The 16,470-nt window shown below is 46.7% G+C and overlaps 1 protein-coding gene across 5 annotated transcripts in view; it reads right to left on the bottom strand.

Annotated features, from left to right (window-relative positions):
• WDFY2 (WD repeat and FYVE domain containing 2) overlaps positions 1-16,470 on the bottom strand; it is a 192,101-nt gene that overhangs the window by 25,026 nt on the left and 150,605 nt on the right. For 4 of the 5 annotated variants that reach the window (NM_001435020.1, XM_010810713.4, XM_059892048.1 and 1 more), the window contains one exon: positions 5,926-6,052. The exons of the other annotated variant lie outside the window; for it this stretch is intronic. In NM_001435020.1, coding sequence (NP_001421949.1) covers positions 5,926-6,052 — 127 coding nt within the window. The remainder of the gene's footprint in view (positions 1-5,925; positions 6,053-16,470) is intronic. 5 annotated transcript variants of the gene reach the window in all.

Here is a 16,470-nt window from a genome sequence, read left to right as displayed (position 1 = left end):
CTCGTCTGTAGACAGAGCTAAGTGAACATCGGCTGAACATATCAGGCAAAGAAGGAGTAGGCGCACGTGGCAATATTTCCACTGGAAATGCAACAATTGGGGGGTTTCCCTCATAGCTTAGTTGGTAAAGAATGTAGGAGACCTGGGTTTGATTCCTGGGTCGGAAAGATCCCGTGGAGAAGGAAATGGCAATCCACTCCAGCATTCTTGCCTGGAGAATCCCATGGACAGAGGAACCTGGCAGGCTACAGTCCATGGGGTCGTAAGAGTCGGACAAGACTTAGCGACTAAACCACCACCACCACAATCAGAGAGAAACAGTCATCTTATCTGGAGGCTTGATTTATGGATTATTATCATTTTTCTTAATGAGAATGATGTTAACAAGTGTCACTAATATCCCCTTAATCTTGTGCTGATTATTTTACATGCATTATATTATTTACGGTTTTTGACAACCTTTGAGGGCTTTTCGTTCATATTACACTTATGTTAGAGATGAGGAAACTGAGGGTCAGAGAGATGAGGTGCCTTGTCCAAGCCTACAGAGCCTGCAGCTGAAGAGCTGCCTCACACACAGCCTGGCCTGACTCTGAGGTAGTTCTCAGTCACCACCCTATACAGAGGAGAGAACTCTACCCTCTGTGAGAACTTTTTTTTTTCCTATGAGAACACTAGTTGCTAATACTTTGATCTATTATGTGTTTAGCTAAATAGTTAATAGAAAAAACATCTCTTTCCATCGGCCCTAATAACTCTCCACAGTGACAGTAAGAAGCGCTTCTAAATCTCAGATGGGCATGGAGAGAAAGCTTTCATACGTATTCATCCTTGATCTCCTCCTCCAAACCCAGAAGAAGCTGAAGGCGAGAATGTTACTTCCTTTCGTGACTTCAATACAAGAGAAAAGCACAAATCCTCCCAGTGCACATTTATTGATGAATTGCCTATTGCTTTACCAAAAGAGTTTGAGAAGGCTGATAACAAAAGTCTTCCTCGTGGTAAGAGCAGGAAAAGAGAAACCCTGAGCTGGGATTGTGGAAAGAGGATGCAAAGACACAGGCCGTGTGTGACAGAGCCTCAGGCAGTCTGTGTATCCCAGTCTTGGTGGGGAAATCCACCACAAGGGACCACGCAGACCTTTGCCTCTGCTTCATTTTTAATTTTATTTTATTATCCCTGGTGACTCAGCTGGTAAAAGGACCTGCCTGCTAATGCAGGAGACATAAGAGACGCAGGCTCGATCCCTGGCTTGGGATGATCCCCTGGAGAAGGAAATGGCCCACTCCAGTATTCTTGCCTGGAGACTCCCGAGGACAGAGGAGCCTGGCGGGATACAGTCCATGGGGTCACAAAGAGTCGGACATGACTGAGCACACATACACATTTTTAAAAAGCTGCTTAACACACGATCTAGCCCCTAGTGTTGGCCCACTGTTATGAAGGAACTTCATTAAATTTATTTCTTGGCCTCAAAGCATGTGGGATCTTAGTTCCCTGACCACAGACTGAACCCAGGCCCCTTGCATTGGAAGCATGGAGTCCTAATCATTGGACCACCAGGCAAGTTCCTTATATGTGCTTCAAATCAAGTTACCACTAAATTAAATTGCTAGCAAGTCTCAGAGACCTAAGAAAACATTATTTGAAAGAAAAAATGTGATCATAAACCTGGTCATGAAATGATAGATACTATAGAAGAATATAAAAAGTCCAAGTCTCCTGATCAGATTTGATAAAGTGGGCCTGGGACAATAAATGTCCAGGTTTATGCTTCGATCATATCCATCTAACTGGTAACTGATTCTCAAAAAAATGTAACTGGTCCCTGAAAGTGGAAAACTTTGTCTCTGCCTTCTTTCCACAGAGCTTGCCCATGATTCATGTTTCACTTGCTCCAGGAAGTACAAGTACCACAATGCTTCAAATGCAGATAATACTGTGCTAGAGAAATATACTTTCTTAGCTTTTTTCCCTTGGACTTGGAGACATTTTCACTGTCATCAATCACTTACCTGTGCTAAAGCTCTCTCTGCTTTGATGGGATTTTTTTAAACATCAAATCAAACTGACTACATAAATGTCACGTTTCCCCACCGAAGGATGGTGTGAAAGCTCAGAACCTGGGATGGAAGCCATAGGGAGCTGTCCCTCCACACCACAGCTGGACATCTCTAGAAGAGGGGAAGGGAGTCTCCCCACCACAAGGGGCAGGGGGCCTCAGGTTCCGTCTGCTCTCCCCGGTGCCCGAACTCAAGGATTTGGTCCACGAATGGGAACTCGGGCCGCCAACAGTCACCCTGAGGGAAGGCAGGGAAATGAGGAATTGTAGGCGAGCAAGGAGCAGCCTCAGACCTAAGCAGAAAGTCTTTGCCTTCTGGAGTAGAATGGTGACAGAAAACACCGTGGGGCGTGGTGGGGACTGTGTGTTATTCAATGTCCACTTCCCCCTGCCAGGGCCTAGCACAGACTACAAAGAAGGTTCCAGAAGCTTTCTCCACTGCACTGATCTGGGAGTCCTAAGCTACCAGCTTTGGGGTCTTTGAGGATGGAAGTTCTATTTGTGCATGTGTGCTAAGTCACCTCAGTCGTGTCTGACTCTTTGTGACCCCATGGACTGTAGCCCGCCAGGCTCCTCTGTCCGTGGGATTCTCCAGGCAAGAATACTGGAGTGGGTTGCCATGCCCTTCTCCAGGGGATCTTCCCAACCCAGGGACCAAATCTATGTCTCATGTCTCCTGCATTGGCAGGCGGGTTCTTTACCACTAGCACCACCTGGGAAGCCCACAGCTCAATATTCTCATTAAAAAAAAAAAAGGTATCTGACCTCCCTCTTTCCCAGGGTTACTATAAGATTAAACTGAGGTGTCTGTGTGTTTTGAAAACTCCTTGACAAAATATTAGGTGCTGCTGCTGAGTCGCTTCAGTCGTATCTGACTCTGTGCGACCCCATAGACGGCAGCCCACCAGGCTCCCCCGTCCCTGGGATTCTCCAGGCAAGAACACTGGAGTGGGCTGCCATTTCCTTCTTGAATTAGGTGCTACTCAAATACAAGAATCACTGAACGTGAATCCAGTGGTCAATTTTCAGGGCAAAGGAACGGATGCTGTGAACGTGGGCCTTGTCCTTCCAGCCGCACGTCCTGGGCCCTTCTCTGTGAGCCCCATGCTCCTCCTGTCTGTGGCTCCAGTGCTCCCCTCCCCCAGCTCAGGTGTCAGACCTGCTCTCACAGAGTGAACTCAGTGACACTGAGGAAGCGCATCTCGCCTGCTTCGGCGACAACAGGGTAACCCCTTTGAGGCGACCGGTGACAAGGAGCCCCTCACACACTCCACCTTATTACTAAATTTAAATTAAATAAACACCAGGTCAAGGCCTTCCTATTCCTGTTCAAGGCACTTCTGCCTGGCAGCTCTGGATATCACCAGCCTGCCCGCCCCACCAAGGTGTGATATCCTATCAGGGTGGACTCCAGGATGGACGTCAGGGTGGACTCCAAGGATAGTCTGCTTCATTTTCTCAACGTCCAAGCCAGTATGTCTTAGAAACTAGAAGACCTATTCGTTTAGGTTTCATTATTCTGGGACTGAGAGACTCTATCTCCACTTGATAGCCTTTTCCTTTCTTACCCAACTGGAAGGTTTCCCAGCACGTGTTGCCTGAGGACACGCCGCACCCAGAGATGCTGGCGGTGAGAACTGACCCTCGCCCTGCCAGCACTCTTTATGAACCACTGCGTAAAAATAAAGCTAATTATGAGCTAATCTGAATGAGTCCAACAAGCATTACTGATCTTCATTCTAAGCCTGTATTTTATTTCTCTGAAGGAGCCCAAGTTGCAGGAATTACTCGGCAGATTAAATAATAACCGTGTGTTATGAAACAAGCCTTCCCAGGTGGCACAGAGGTAAAGGACCTGCCTGACAATGCAGGAGACGCAGGAGACTTGGGTTCAATCCCTCGGTGGGGAAGACGCCCTCGAGAAGGGAATGGCATGCCCCTTCTCCAGTATTCTTCCGTGGGGTCTCCGAGTCCACCGCGACTAAACCCATTGTGAGGCAGGGCTGTATCTGGCTTTTCTTTTTCTTCACTTACATGGATGACATCAGTTCCTTCTACGTGACCTCTATATGTGTCCCTTTGTCATGGAGAGAAACAGAAGGGAACAGTTCCTTTAAGGACCTGATACTGAGGTCCCAGTGGCTCCACAAGCCAGGTGTAGCCCCAGACAACTGATCTGTTCTCTCATGTGGGAGAGAAGGGCTTAATAGCTATGTCTCTAAAACTGAACTCTAACGCAAAAAATAATGGTCCGTGCATAGGCCCTCCAAAATTGAATTGTGTCTGTGTGTGCTCGTTCGTGTCTGACTCTTTGTGATCCCATGCACTGGAGCCTGCCAGGCTCCTCGGTCCATGGGATTCTCCAGGCAGGAATACTGGAGTGGGTTGCCATTTCCTACTCCAGGGGATCTTCCAGGCTTAGGTAGTCAAACCTGCGCCCCTGGCATTGGTAGGCGGATTCTTTACCACTGAACGATGTGGGAAGCCCCAAAGTGAATTAGCTCATATTTAATAACTCCAAACTATAAATTTAACTACTTAGGAGAAGTTTGTTTGCTTTTAAAAGTTTTTTTTTTTTTCCCCCTGGGGACCATTTTTAAAGTCCTTACTGAATTTATTACAATACTGCTTCTGTTTTTATGCTTTGGCTTTTTGGCCATGAGGCATGTAGTATCTCATCCCTTCAACCAGGAATAGAACCTGTAGCCCTGGTGTTGGAAGGTGACGTCTTAACCACTGGACTGCCAGGGAAATCCCAGGGAGAAGTTTTTAAAACTAGTGTTTCCAGACAGATCTGTAAGCAGAGCTAATGCCACTTAAAACCAGCCAGCTCAGGGAAGTTGATATTAGAGTCATCTTTAATATGTCTGGAAACTTTAAAAGTTAAAAACAATTCGGATTAGCTTTGGAGTTCTAAAGCAGATAGAAGATTCTTTCCAGCCACAGGATCAGGCTTGGCCTCCAGGCACTGTGGGCGGCACAAGCAGGATGACTCAGTGAGGCCCAAGGGTCCCCAAGAGAGTTGCCCAGGGAGCCTGTGACGACACGGCGCCCTCAGCTCCAGACCAGTGAGGACCTCAGAGGACGGGGCCAAGGCATCTACTTCGCAGTTTCCTCAGTGATTCCTTGAGCAGGCGAAGTGTGAGAACTGCTCCCAGGAACAGCACTAAGCTTTTCTCTGCCGTTCCCCTCGGCCTCCTGAAATCCACCCCTTAAGGAAGAACAGTCTGATATGAATTAAGGCGAGTTCTCAGGAACTGTCCGGGGAAGGACAGAATGTACTAGGTGAGGATATGATCGCTCCTTTTCTCCTTCAGCTGCCAGTAATCTTGCAGCCACATTTGAACTCAATTACAGAAATTCTGTAGGACTTCGAGGCTTGTGTTTTGAAGCTCTTTTTTTGCCCTTCCTCTCAAACATTTACTCTTATGGTCTTCTCCCTGGTCCTCCTTTTTGCCTTTTACTTCTTTACTGGCATTATTTTATTTTATGGCTTTTTGGTAAGCACTCTCAAATCATCTGTGAACTAAAATAGTGTATAAATAAATAAACATATTTCCGTACAGATATAAATCAAAGTGGCCATTTGCGTCCCTGCCATGTTACTCCCACGCTCAGCTCTGGGCACGGAGACTGGCTTGCATGCCTCCGTTCTAGCTTTCAGCCTGGAGTCCTCTCCCAGAGTTCTTTGTAAAAACACCAGCAGGGAATCCCCTGGCGGTGGTTCAGTGGTTAGGACTACAAGCTTTCACTGCTGAGGGCGCAGGTTCCATCGCTGGTTGGGGAACTCAGATCCTGCGAGCTGAGAAGCACAGCCAGAAATAAAAGCATAAAATAAAATAAAAAAGCACCAGCAGCCTTACTTGTGTCCCTGGAGCTCGATGGCTGTTCCTTTTCTCCCACCGATGTCCCACATGATGACAGAGTGATCGGAGCTCCCCGAGAACAACACCCGCTGGACAGGGTCCCAGCAGAGAGCAGTCACCCCACCTGAGAGAACAGACAGAGCTGGCCACGAAGCACTGAGTGACAACGCTATTCATCGTCAAGTTGTGAGAGCAAGGGAGTTCAGATCTAGGGCAGTTCCTGGCACATAATACACTTTTGTTGAAAATAACAAGTTAAGTCCCCAAAGAGAAAAAAAAAAATTGGCCCCAAGAATAAAAGTCCCACGCTTTGTGCATCTTTTCCCCCAAACTTAATGTACCATAAAAATCAAACACTGTAAAAACTAAAGGGAAATGAAAAAGGCAATTAATTGACCTTCAAAAAAAAAAAGACATGGTTCTAAGCATGGAAAATATTGCACTGTCCGGAACTATTAACCAAATTTTTTCAAGCTGCTGTTGCCTACCCCTCAGCCCGCCAACAGGAGATGAGAAGTAAATGGGGTTTTAAAAAATTCAATTAGATTTTTCATTCTTTAATTTAAAAGCGCAATGATTTTTTTCTTTTCCTTTTAAAATTAATTTTTATTGGAATATGGTTTCTTACCATGCTATTTTTGTTTTAAAATTCTTGAATACAGATGTTGCTAGGCAGAATTTAAAATGTATTTTCTCTCCTGGGGAATTTAAACTTATAGGTTCTGGGAAGATTACTTACATCTTCAAGCGACAGTTTCCTCCTCTGTAAACTGGGGACGATGGTCATACGATGACCACCACTAATATTGATGCTAATATCTGCTTAACACTGCCTGCTGCACGCGTGTGCAGTAAGGGCGACCGGGCCAGGCACACAGGGCTGCTCCACACACTATCGTGTGCAGCACAGACAGCCATCTATCAGCATTGCTCCAGGGGCGTGGCTGTAACATATTATAACAGATCTTTTTCCCCAGCAGTTCCCACCATAAATCAAACTCCTCGCCTAGTAAGAACAATAGCAACTTCTTCTGGATAAGATGAGCACAAAGCTTATGAATACTTCAGAATGTGAGACTCATTTTTTTACTCATTTTTATTGAAAAACATTATATTCTCAAAAGAACATACAATTGCTTCTTATTTATTGGAATCTGACACTTTCTTCTTTAGATCATCAATCTGTTCTAATGAAGTACTGCACTCTAAAAGCTTTTAGGAAAGTTTCTCTCATGTAGTGTCTGAGGAGATATTTTTTCAAGATCGAAAGGAAAAAAAAGAAAAAACAAAGAAAAAAACCCACTATCTAGATTATGCTTAATAGCTTCTTCTGGTACCTGCACAACAAGCCACTTGTATGTATTCTTATCCCTGTAAGAACACACACCACTCCCAGCAGCACACCTGTGCTGACCACCCTCTGTATCTCCCCTCCCCTCCCCCTCCCCTGCTCTTCCCCCCGCCCCTCGCCCCCACCCGCCGTCTCCACAATAAGCACAGAGCCAGCAGCAGGCAGGCTCTGGTGGTATCTGTTGAAAGAACGAAGGAGCAGATGAATGAAGACACAAACATCTTTTTTCGGGACTTCCCTGGTGTCCAGTGGTTAAGACTCTGAGCTTCCACTGCAGGGAGCACAGGTTTGATTCCTGCTTGGGGGAACTAAGATCCCGCATGCCGTACAGCGTGGGTGAAAAAAGAAAAAGAAATCTTTTTTTTTTTTTTTTCGTATCCACAAATCTTATTTGGAACTCCTCAGCTGTGCTTACTTAAGCCTTTGAAAGCTGAATATTTTCTCCTTATAACTCGCCTTCTCTCCCCGTTATCGAATGCTATGTACCCCTCCTTTTTAACCTTCCTTCAGTATCCGAGAATGTAATACTTCAGGATATGGATTCCATGGTGCAAAATGTTTATTCCCACACAACTGTACTCAAGTGACTCACTTTGTTAAATATCCATGGCAGAGTCAGCTAACAGTCTTCCGAAATCCACATCCCCCCTTCTGTACATACAGCTTTCCCTGGAAATCTGTGGTCCTGCAGGGACCCAGGTACCAGCCCCTCTTGCATCTAGGGGACCAGTGACCAGTTCTCAGCAAGGGAACCCAGAGAGTACGTGGAAGTCATACGCATCCATTCCGGGCCTGGGCAGTTTAGATGGCCCTTTTCCTCCTTCTCTTTAAACTTCTCCCAGAGCACTGCAAGACCCTGGGGCACACAGAAATTCTGGAAGGAGCCTGGGACCCTGAATCACCATATAGAAAAGAATGGGAATGCTTGCACTGGACGGTCACATGAGCAAGAAATCTACTTGGCTTATTTAATTAAAGACGTCATTGGCCGGGCTGTGTGTGTTCTGTCCAAATAAACATGGAAATACTTAAATAGGGCTTTCTATGTGCCAAGTGATAGATAGCATTAGCTCCCCCTAACCAGTACACCCCAACACCGACCAGCACCGTGCTATGAGAAGCAGGCCCTTGGGCCTTCTTTGCTGGTGACTGTGGGACAAGGATGGTTGATGGTGAAGAAACTGAAGTTTGTTTCCAGTATCAGAAGTGCCAAGGCTCTGGAACCAGATTCTAGATTCAAATAACAGCACCTCGGGGATGTTGTTTTAATACTCTTGAGCCTCAGAAGCTTCATCCATAAAAGAGGGATGATAATACTTTTGTTAAGATTCAATGAGTTATTGGTTCAAGATGGCGGAGTAGAAGCACGTGTGCTCGTCTGCTCCTGCGAGAGCCGAGTGAACATATAGAAGCGCCTAGAATGAACAGTGCCCGGGACACGGGAAACACGCCATCAACACGTGCTGTGATGACAGTGCAGGAGGCCTCATCTGGGCCGTCGCGGCGACGGCGTCCTTCGTGGAGTCTGCCCGAAGCGGGGACCACCATGTCCCCATGCTATCTCAGCAGCCATCATGAGATCAACTACATTTCAGAAATAAGATCAGTCTCTAGTTTTTCCACATTACATCAGGCTGTAAGGAGTCAGAGCAGGGGAGGGGAGTTCTTGATAATGGAGGCAGGAAGAGAGATAACCAGGTTAAAGCAAGTTGCAGCATATTCATCAGACCCTCCCAGGGCTCAGAGTGTTATACCACAGGCTTTAATACGAGTCGGAAACAAGGAAGGAGAAGCTGCAAGACAGGAAACAGGATGCAACTGGGGAGATATAATAAAAATCACTTTGTGTTCCTATCCCATCTCTATGTAAACAGCCTTATAACGGGATCTCTTTTGGAGGCTGGCTTATCAGTTGTATCAAAAAATCACAGCATTCACTTCAAATCAGTTCAACAGGCATGCGCTGAGCACCTTCTATAAGGCAGGCACTGTGCTAAGCTCTATGGATATAATCAAACCAAATAAGAGACTCTGTGCTGTGCTGACTCACTCAGTCATGTCTGACTCTGCAACTCCTTGGACTGTGGCCCTCCAGGCTCCTCTATCCATGGGATTCTCCAGGCAAGAATACTGGAGTGGGTTGCCATGCCCTCCTCCAGGGGATCTTCCCAACCCAGGGATCCAACCCAGGTTTCCTGCATTGCAGGCGGATTCTTTACCATCTGCGCCACCAGGGAAGCCCAAGACACTTTACGCCAACATAAATGTACAATGTTAGTTCTGAGGATGAAATATGTACACACAGGGTGTTTGGTGGAGCCATTCTCTCACAAGACGTGGTTACTCCCTCTGCCTGGAGTGCAGAGGTCCTACCTTTTACCACCCTCTTCAAGGAGCAGCTCAAAGGCCCTCTCCTGCAGGAAGCCTTCCCCCCAACACTCCTATCTAGGTGAGACACATCACATGCTCTGTTGCCGTCATCACGCACTGGATCAAACTGCTGGATTACAAATCTGTCCCCACTGCAGACTTCGCTCCTATATCTTTGTCTTCAAGCACAGCGCGTGGCTCAGTGGGTAAAGAATCCACCTGCAACTCAGGAGACATATGAGACCTGGGTTCGATCCCAGGGTTGGGAAGATCCCCTGGAGGAGGAAATGGCAACCAGCTCCAGTATTCTTGCCTGAGAAATCCCATGGACAGAGGAGCCTGGTGGGCTGCAGACCAAAGGGTCACAAAGAGTCGGGCACGACTGAGCGGCCAAGTGTAGCACACAGGGTCAGTGAATGTTTACTCACTTGGCCCATTAAGTAAGTGGCAGAGCCTGGGAGGACAGGACATGAGAGCAATGAACCCTCAGGACAGAAGCTTCAGGAGCACCTTGGGGTGGGAGCTTCCTTCTGAGAAGACCACTGCCTCTATCAGCAGACAGACCTCCGGATAAGCAGCAGGGCTTTCCGCCTGACACCTCTGGCAGCAGGGAGAGTGACCCACCCTCAGCAAGTCCACCTTTCCGAGCAGTGCAGACACGCACACCTCCCACTCCGTCCACACCCAGACCCTTCTCCTCATCCTTTGTGACCTATAACTAAGATGAAGAATGAGATCCAAAACTGCAGTGGTTGTGGGTTTCCGGAGTTTCTGATATTTTAATTGAAAAAAATCATTTATTCCATGTGATTGTACTTCACTCCAGATTTCTGTCCATCCCACCCAGTGTTTTATTATATGCTTCTCCCCGCCTTGGCTCTCCACAGCGTGACTAACGTGAGTAACTGAACATACATGAATTCACTCTTAAAAGCCAAGGTTTTGTCTATACTAGTATATACTCTCATAAATGCAATTTTTTTTTTAATGGTGAAACAAGTGTCTTTTTACTTATTTGGCTGTGCCGGGTCTTGGTTGTGGCATGTGGGATCTAGCTCCCTGACCAGGGATCGAACCTGGGTCCCCTGCATCAGGAGCTCGAAGTCTTAGCCCCTGGACTACCAGGGCATTCCCGTAAATCTGCATAATATTCCAGCATGTGGATGCACCTTATTTCACTCACTGTTAGATTTTTCAACTCTTCACTATTATAAATTTTGCTAAGATGAACACTTTTATACATAAAACTCTATTCACCATTCTGATTTAGTGAGAAGAAATTCCCAACCATGGCACCAGATCAGAGTATAAACACTTAGAAATTAAATACATGGTACCAAATGCTTAGGGAACTAATTTTTGGAGGCTGACAATATATCTTTCAAAAGCTACAGGCGAAGTGGAGGGTCACAAGTCAGGGCCCGCAAGTGCCGGGTGTGTGTCTACCAGTATGACCAGGTACCTCACCACGAGGGTCCCAATCACACCTGCTCAGTGAGGCTGCGTGGGTGAAGCAAGGCTGCAGGAGAGCCATCCAAGGGAGTCCTTGAATAAAGTACGGACCCTTCGGTTACTGCTCTTCCCTCCAGGTTGCAGGGGTGGGTGTTTCTGGAAAGGTAGACCTGCTCTAGTCTCTAGGCTGTACCTCGTCCTGAGATCCACAAGGGGACCTCCAGCTGACCCCCTGCCACCTCCTCAGCGTGCTGCTCGGTCACGTTCGGGTTAAAGCACCATGATATTCCCTCCTGAACCTGCTGTCACCGCCAACGTTCCCGTTTTCCGGAAATGGCACCACTGGCCACCCGAATGTTTCAGACAGAAACATGGAAGCCACACCTCCCTGAATCAATCATCAAGCACTGCTGACCCCTCTCTCCTAGACAGACCTCAAATGCCTGCTCTTAGCTCCACGCCCAATGCTGTCCTTCCGGTTGAGACAGGAGTCTCCCTATCCATGCACTCCAACAGTAGCTTTCCTTCTATACACTCTCCCCACTCAATCCCCCACCGGCTGCTACCACAGGATCTGTTACCATGGAAACCACGTCACCACCCTGCCTCAGCTCCACCGCTGTTTTCCCACTGCCTGAGAAAGATGTCACATTGCCTAGAAGGTTGGCCTGTATCCCTCGTGCCCGGCTCTCCACAGGGGCCAATGGGCTCCATTCACACTTACCCACTGTGGGCTTCAAACTGGCTTCATACATCTGGGGTCTGGAATGTTCCCGCCACCCAGTCTCCTTAGTGAAGTGAAAGTTGCTCAGTTGTGTCTGACGCTTTGCGACCCCATGGACTATACGGTCCATGGAATTCTCCAGGCCAGAATACTAGAGTGGGTAGCCGTTCCCTTCTTCAGGAGATCTTTCCAACCCAGGGGTCGAACCCAGGTCTCCTGCATTGCAGGCGGATTCTTTATCAGCTGAACCACAAGGGAAGCTCAAGAATACTGGAGTGGGTAGCCTATCCCTTCTCCAGTGGATCTTCCTGACCCAGGAATTGAACCAGGGTCTCCTGCATTGCAGGCAGATTCTTTACCAACTGAGCTATCAGTCTCCTTACAGTGTTGTTTAAACACCACTTTTCTTAGAAACCTTCCTTTAACTCTCTGGATGAGAAGAAACTTTCTTGTTATCTGCCCCTAAAGCAGCCGATGTACAGCACTGGGGCTTCAGAACATTTGCTACACACATCATATTTCCAATTATTGGTTGAATGGCTCATACTGCATGAGCGGGAGTTGAACAGAGCAAGCACTAGGCTGAGTTTATTCACCAATGTGTGGCAGCCCTTGTCACATGGAGACCCTAGGACTTGACTGACTCTCTATGAAAATCCATGTCTATTGGGTGTGAAAGCCTCCATTGCAAACGAAAATTAAACTTGCAAATTAATGATATGAACGTGCACACTTGCACTGAACTTTGCCTGCTCTTGTTTTATTTTTGTTTAGCTAAACTTTACTTTCAAGACTTCTAACAGTCAGTGAACAAGTCTGTATTTCATTTTCCATTAAGTAGTATACTTTGGCAGGTTCACATTCAAGCCCTCCTGTTTCCAATATGTTCATACTAACCAAAAAATTTCTTAGAAGAAAAAAAAAAGATTTTATGGATACTATTAATTTTCAATGGTCAAAATCTGATTTTTTCCCCTTTGTTCAAATCAGTATATGACTTCCTGGTAGAAATATATTCTAATTTCTGCAGAAATATCAAAGAACTATGATAGTTGGCATTTAGTTCCAGAAATAAAACCAGCAGAGGGAGCGTAAGAATATAAAATCAGTTTACTAAATCCCCATGGGTTAGTAAATGTCATGTTTTGGCCTTCGGGTACGGCTATTAGGCAGATTCCATCACTAACTCACATTTTTTTATATGACTTTCTGCACTGTGACAGAGAGTGATGGATGAATGGCTGTGACTCCGTACACATATCTGAAGAACTTATCTGCTTCTGAGTTTGAATCTGTACTGATTAGATCCCCAAGACCAGCCTTTAATGAATCTGGGCTCATCTTAAAGTCTTTGTTTGGGGGGTAAAGGAATGAGGTGATTAAGCTAATTCTCCATTCATAGACCCTTTGTCCACAATTGTGTCTGGCTGAGTTTGGGACCTCCCAAGGCCCAGATGGACTTACTACATAGGAAGAGCTTCACAATGCTCGAATCATCATGGAATCTCTCAGACACCCTGATACTACCTATAAATGAATCAGCAGTGCTGTAGCCAGACGGGAGATAGAGACTGGGTAGGTACTACTGTCTAGGAATAATGATAAGTTAGATATGTGATCGGGGTTTCCCTGGTGGCTCAGCGGTAAAGAACCTGACTGCCAATACAGCAGGCATGGGTTTGATCCCTGGGTCGGGAAGACCCCCTGAAGAAGGAAATGGCAATGCACTCCAGTATTCTTGCCTGGGAAATCCTATGGACAGAGAAGCCTGGCAGGCTACCGTCCAGTGGGTTGAAAAGAGCCGGACACGACTTAGTGAGTAAACAACAACAAGAAATGTGACCTGCTAAATTTATTTGCCTTTGGGTTAGATAATGACCTTTCTGGGCCATGTCCTCTCTTCCTCTAAGATATTTCATGGTGAAATCACGTGAAAATATTTTGCCCTCTTTCAGAAAGATAAGATACAATATCAAGGTTCTCAGTTGTGTCCGACTCTTTGCGAATCCATGGACTATAGTCTGCCAGGCTCCTGTGCCCATGAGATTCTTCAGGCAAGAATACTGGAGTGGGTTGTTATTTCCTATTTCAGGGGATCTTCCTGACCCAAGGATCCAACCCACGTCTTTTACGTCTCTTGCATTGGCAGGCAGGTTCTTAATCACTGGTGCTACCCGGAAAGCCCATGGAACTAACTTGGAAGAAAGAAAAGTGAAAGTGAAGTTGCTCAGTTGTGTCTGACTCTTTGCGACTCCATGGACTGTAGCCTACCAGGCTCCTCCGTCCATGGGATTTTCCAGGCAAGAGTACTGGAGTGGGTTGCCATTTCCTTCTCCAGGGAATCTTCCCGACCCAGGGATCAAACCTGGGTCTCCCGCATTGTAAGCAGACGCTTTTACTGTCTGAGCCACCAGGGAAGTCAACTTGGAAGACATGAAACAAACCCTCGGACCACCCCCTGGCTCATCTCACAAATAGAGGCAGCTGCTTGCCTCTTCTGACCTGGAGGCAGCAATACTGAACTCTGAGCCCTCAGATCAGTGCTCTGGACAACATCTAACTATTAAAGAGTCAGAAGTTTGGGCTGAAAGCCACCTTTGCCGAAACCAAGTCTGGGAACTCTCCAGTTCATCACCATACCTGCTGAGCTAACTGCCTAAAACTTTACCTTGGGTCCATCAACTCCCTGCTCTCCCATCATTGCGGCCACACTGTGAAGCAAAGTTTCCTACCAGCTTTTCCATCATATCACTCTCTATAGCCAGAGCAATCTTTTAACATCCAATCAGGTTATATGAAAATTCCAGAGTAGGCAAAAAACAAAGGAATGGTTTTCTTTGCATGGGGAATGGGGAGAGGCAAAATGAAGCTACTGCTTTGGGGTGAAGCTTCTGGGCTTATCAGAATGCTTTCAAGGTTTACCCATATTATTGCACATATCAACAATTTCTTCGTATTGTTGAGTAATAGTCCCTTGTATGGATATATTATGTTCTATTTCTCCATTTATCAGTTGATGAACACATGAGTTGTTTCACTTTATGGACACTATGAATAATGTTATTTAAATTAGTATACAAAAAAAACATCCGACCAGGTTAACTTCTTCACTTAAAACCATTTCTCCCCGATGTCAGGATAATCCTCTCAGTGATCTGAACTGACTCTCATTTCCTTTCTGGCTTCCTTCTCCCCTCTCCCTCCCCCGACCATCCACACTCTGTGTTCCAGCCAAAGAGTTAGTAGGAGTTCCCAAGAGAACCAGGCTTTTGCAGATCCCCAGGCCTCGGGCTCTGCTGGTTTGCTCTGCCTGCACTGTTCTCCTTCCTTCTCTTTCATGAACTCAACTCTCACTCCTCCCCTAAGCTCTTAGGTCCAAGCCACATCTCCCCTGGGGAGACTTCCCTGACCAACTCCCACTCCCGTGCCAGCGAGGTGCCCGCTCCATATTCATGGACAAGCATGGTGTGGCTCCCCCAACTCTGCCACCAGGCACTATAATCACTGTTTAGCTTCAGCCTCACTCACTGGGTAGAGAGGAATTTGAGAACGATGACTATCCATTTTTGTTCTGTGACTGGGAGTGGTGGCCAAGGTCAACCAGGGAGAGCCCAGGAGGTCCCGGCAGAATCCCCCAGTACAACCCCAAAGGAGAGGAGCGAGTGCCCTCAGAGGCTTCAAACGGAGACGGAATGTGTTTCAGAAGCCAAACGAGGGCAGTCGCAGCAGGAAGGAATGGCCACAATGTCAAACGCTACCGAGAGGTTAAGTAGGACAGAGTTTAAAGCGTGTCCACTGGCCACCTCGGGGACAGCAGTGTGACTGGAGTGACGGAACGAGCCAAACTGCAGGTGGCAGGAAAGCCAATGGGAGGGAAGAATGTGAAGCAGCGGGGAAAATGACAGTCTTTTAAGAATCCGTGCCAACATGAAGGTACTATGCTAAGTGAAACAGACCAGTCACAAAACAACCAATACTGTAGGCTTCGCCTCATGTGCGGTGCCTAGAGTCACTAAATGCAGACAGACAGACAGCAGGATGGTGGTTGCCAGGGCCTGGGGGCGGGGGGGGCTGGGGCAGGGAGTGAGTTGGCGTCTCAAGGGCACAGTTTCTGTTTTACGAGATAAAGAATGTTCTGGGTGGTGGTGGTTGCACAACAGTGTGAAGGTACTTACTGTCACTAAACTGCACACTTAAAAATGGTCAAAGTGGGGACTTCCCAGTGATTCTCCTGGTCGGGGAACTGTGTGCTGCATGGCACAACCCCTCCCCACCCCCCTAAAAAAGGTAAAAAAAAAGGTTAATGATCAAAATGGTCAATTTTAGGTTGTGCACATTTCACTGCAACTTAAAAAAATAAAAAAGCAGCACTGCTGTTAAGATGAGATCAGAGGGGTTTTGTTAGTTTTTTTTTCCCCCAGAAGCAAAAAAAAGTTTCGATGTTAGTAACTTGCAAAGAGTTGGTCAAAAGGGAGACTGAAGAATTAACCTGCAGTGTGGAGACCCTGAGAAAGAAGAGCCTGGGGCCGAGGACAGCACAAGGCAGGAGGGCAAGAGATGAGGAGGCAGAGGAGGAGAAGTTGGCTTACTGTGGAGGGAAGATGGGATGGTCAAGAACCAAACATTTTAAGAAAGCTTCTGATAA

Source organism: Bos taurus, chromosome 12, assembly GCF_002263795.3.
Source record: "Bos taurus isolate L1 Dominette 01449 registration number 42190680 breed Hereford chromosome 12, ARS-UCD2.0, whole genome shotgun sequence".
Classification (NCBI taxonomy): domain Eukaryota; kingdom Metazoa; phylum Chordata; class Mammalia; order Artiodactyla; family Bovidae; genus Bos; species Bos taurus.
Note: the sequence above shows the minus strand (reverse complement) of the source record. Positions and strands in the feature narration are given on the sequence as shown.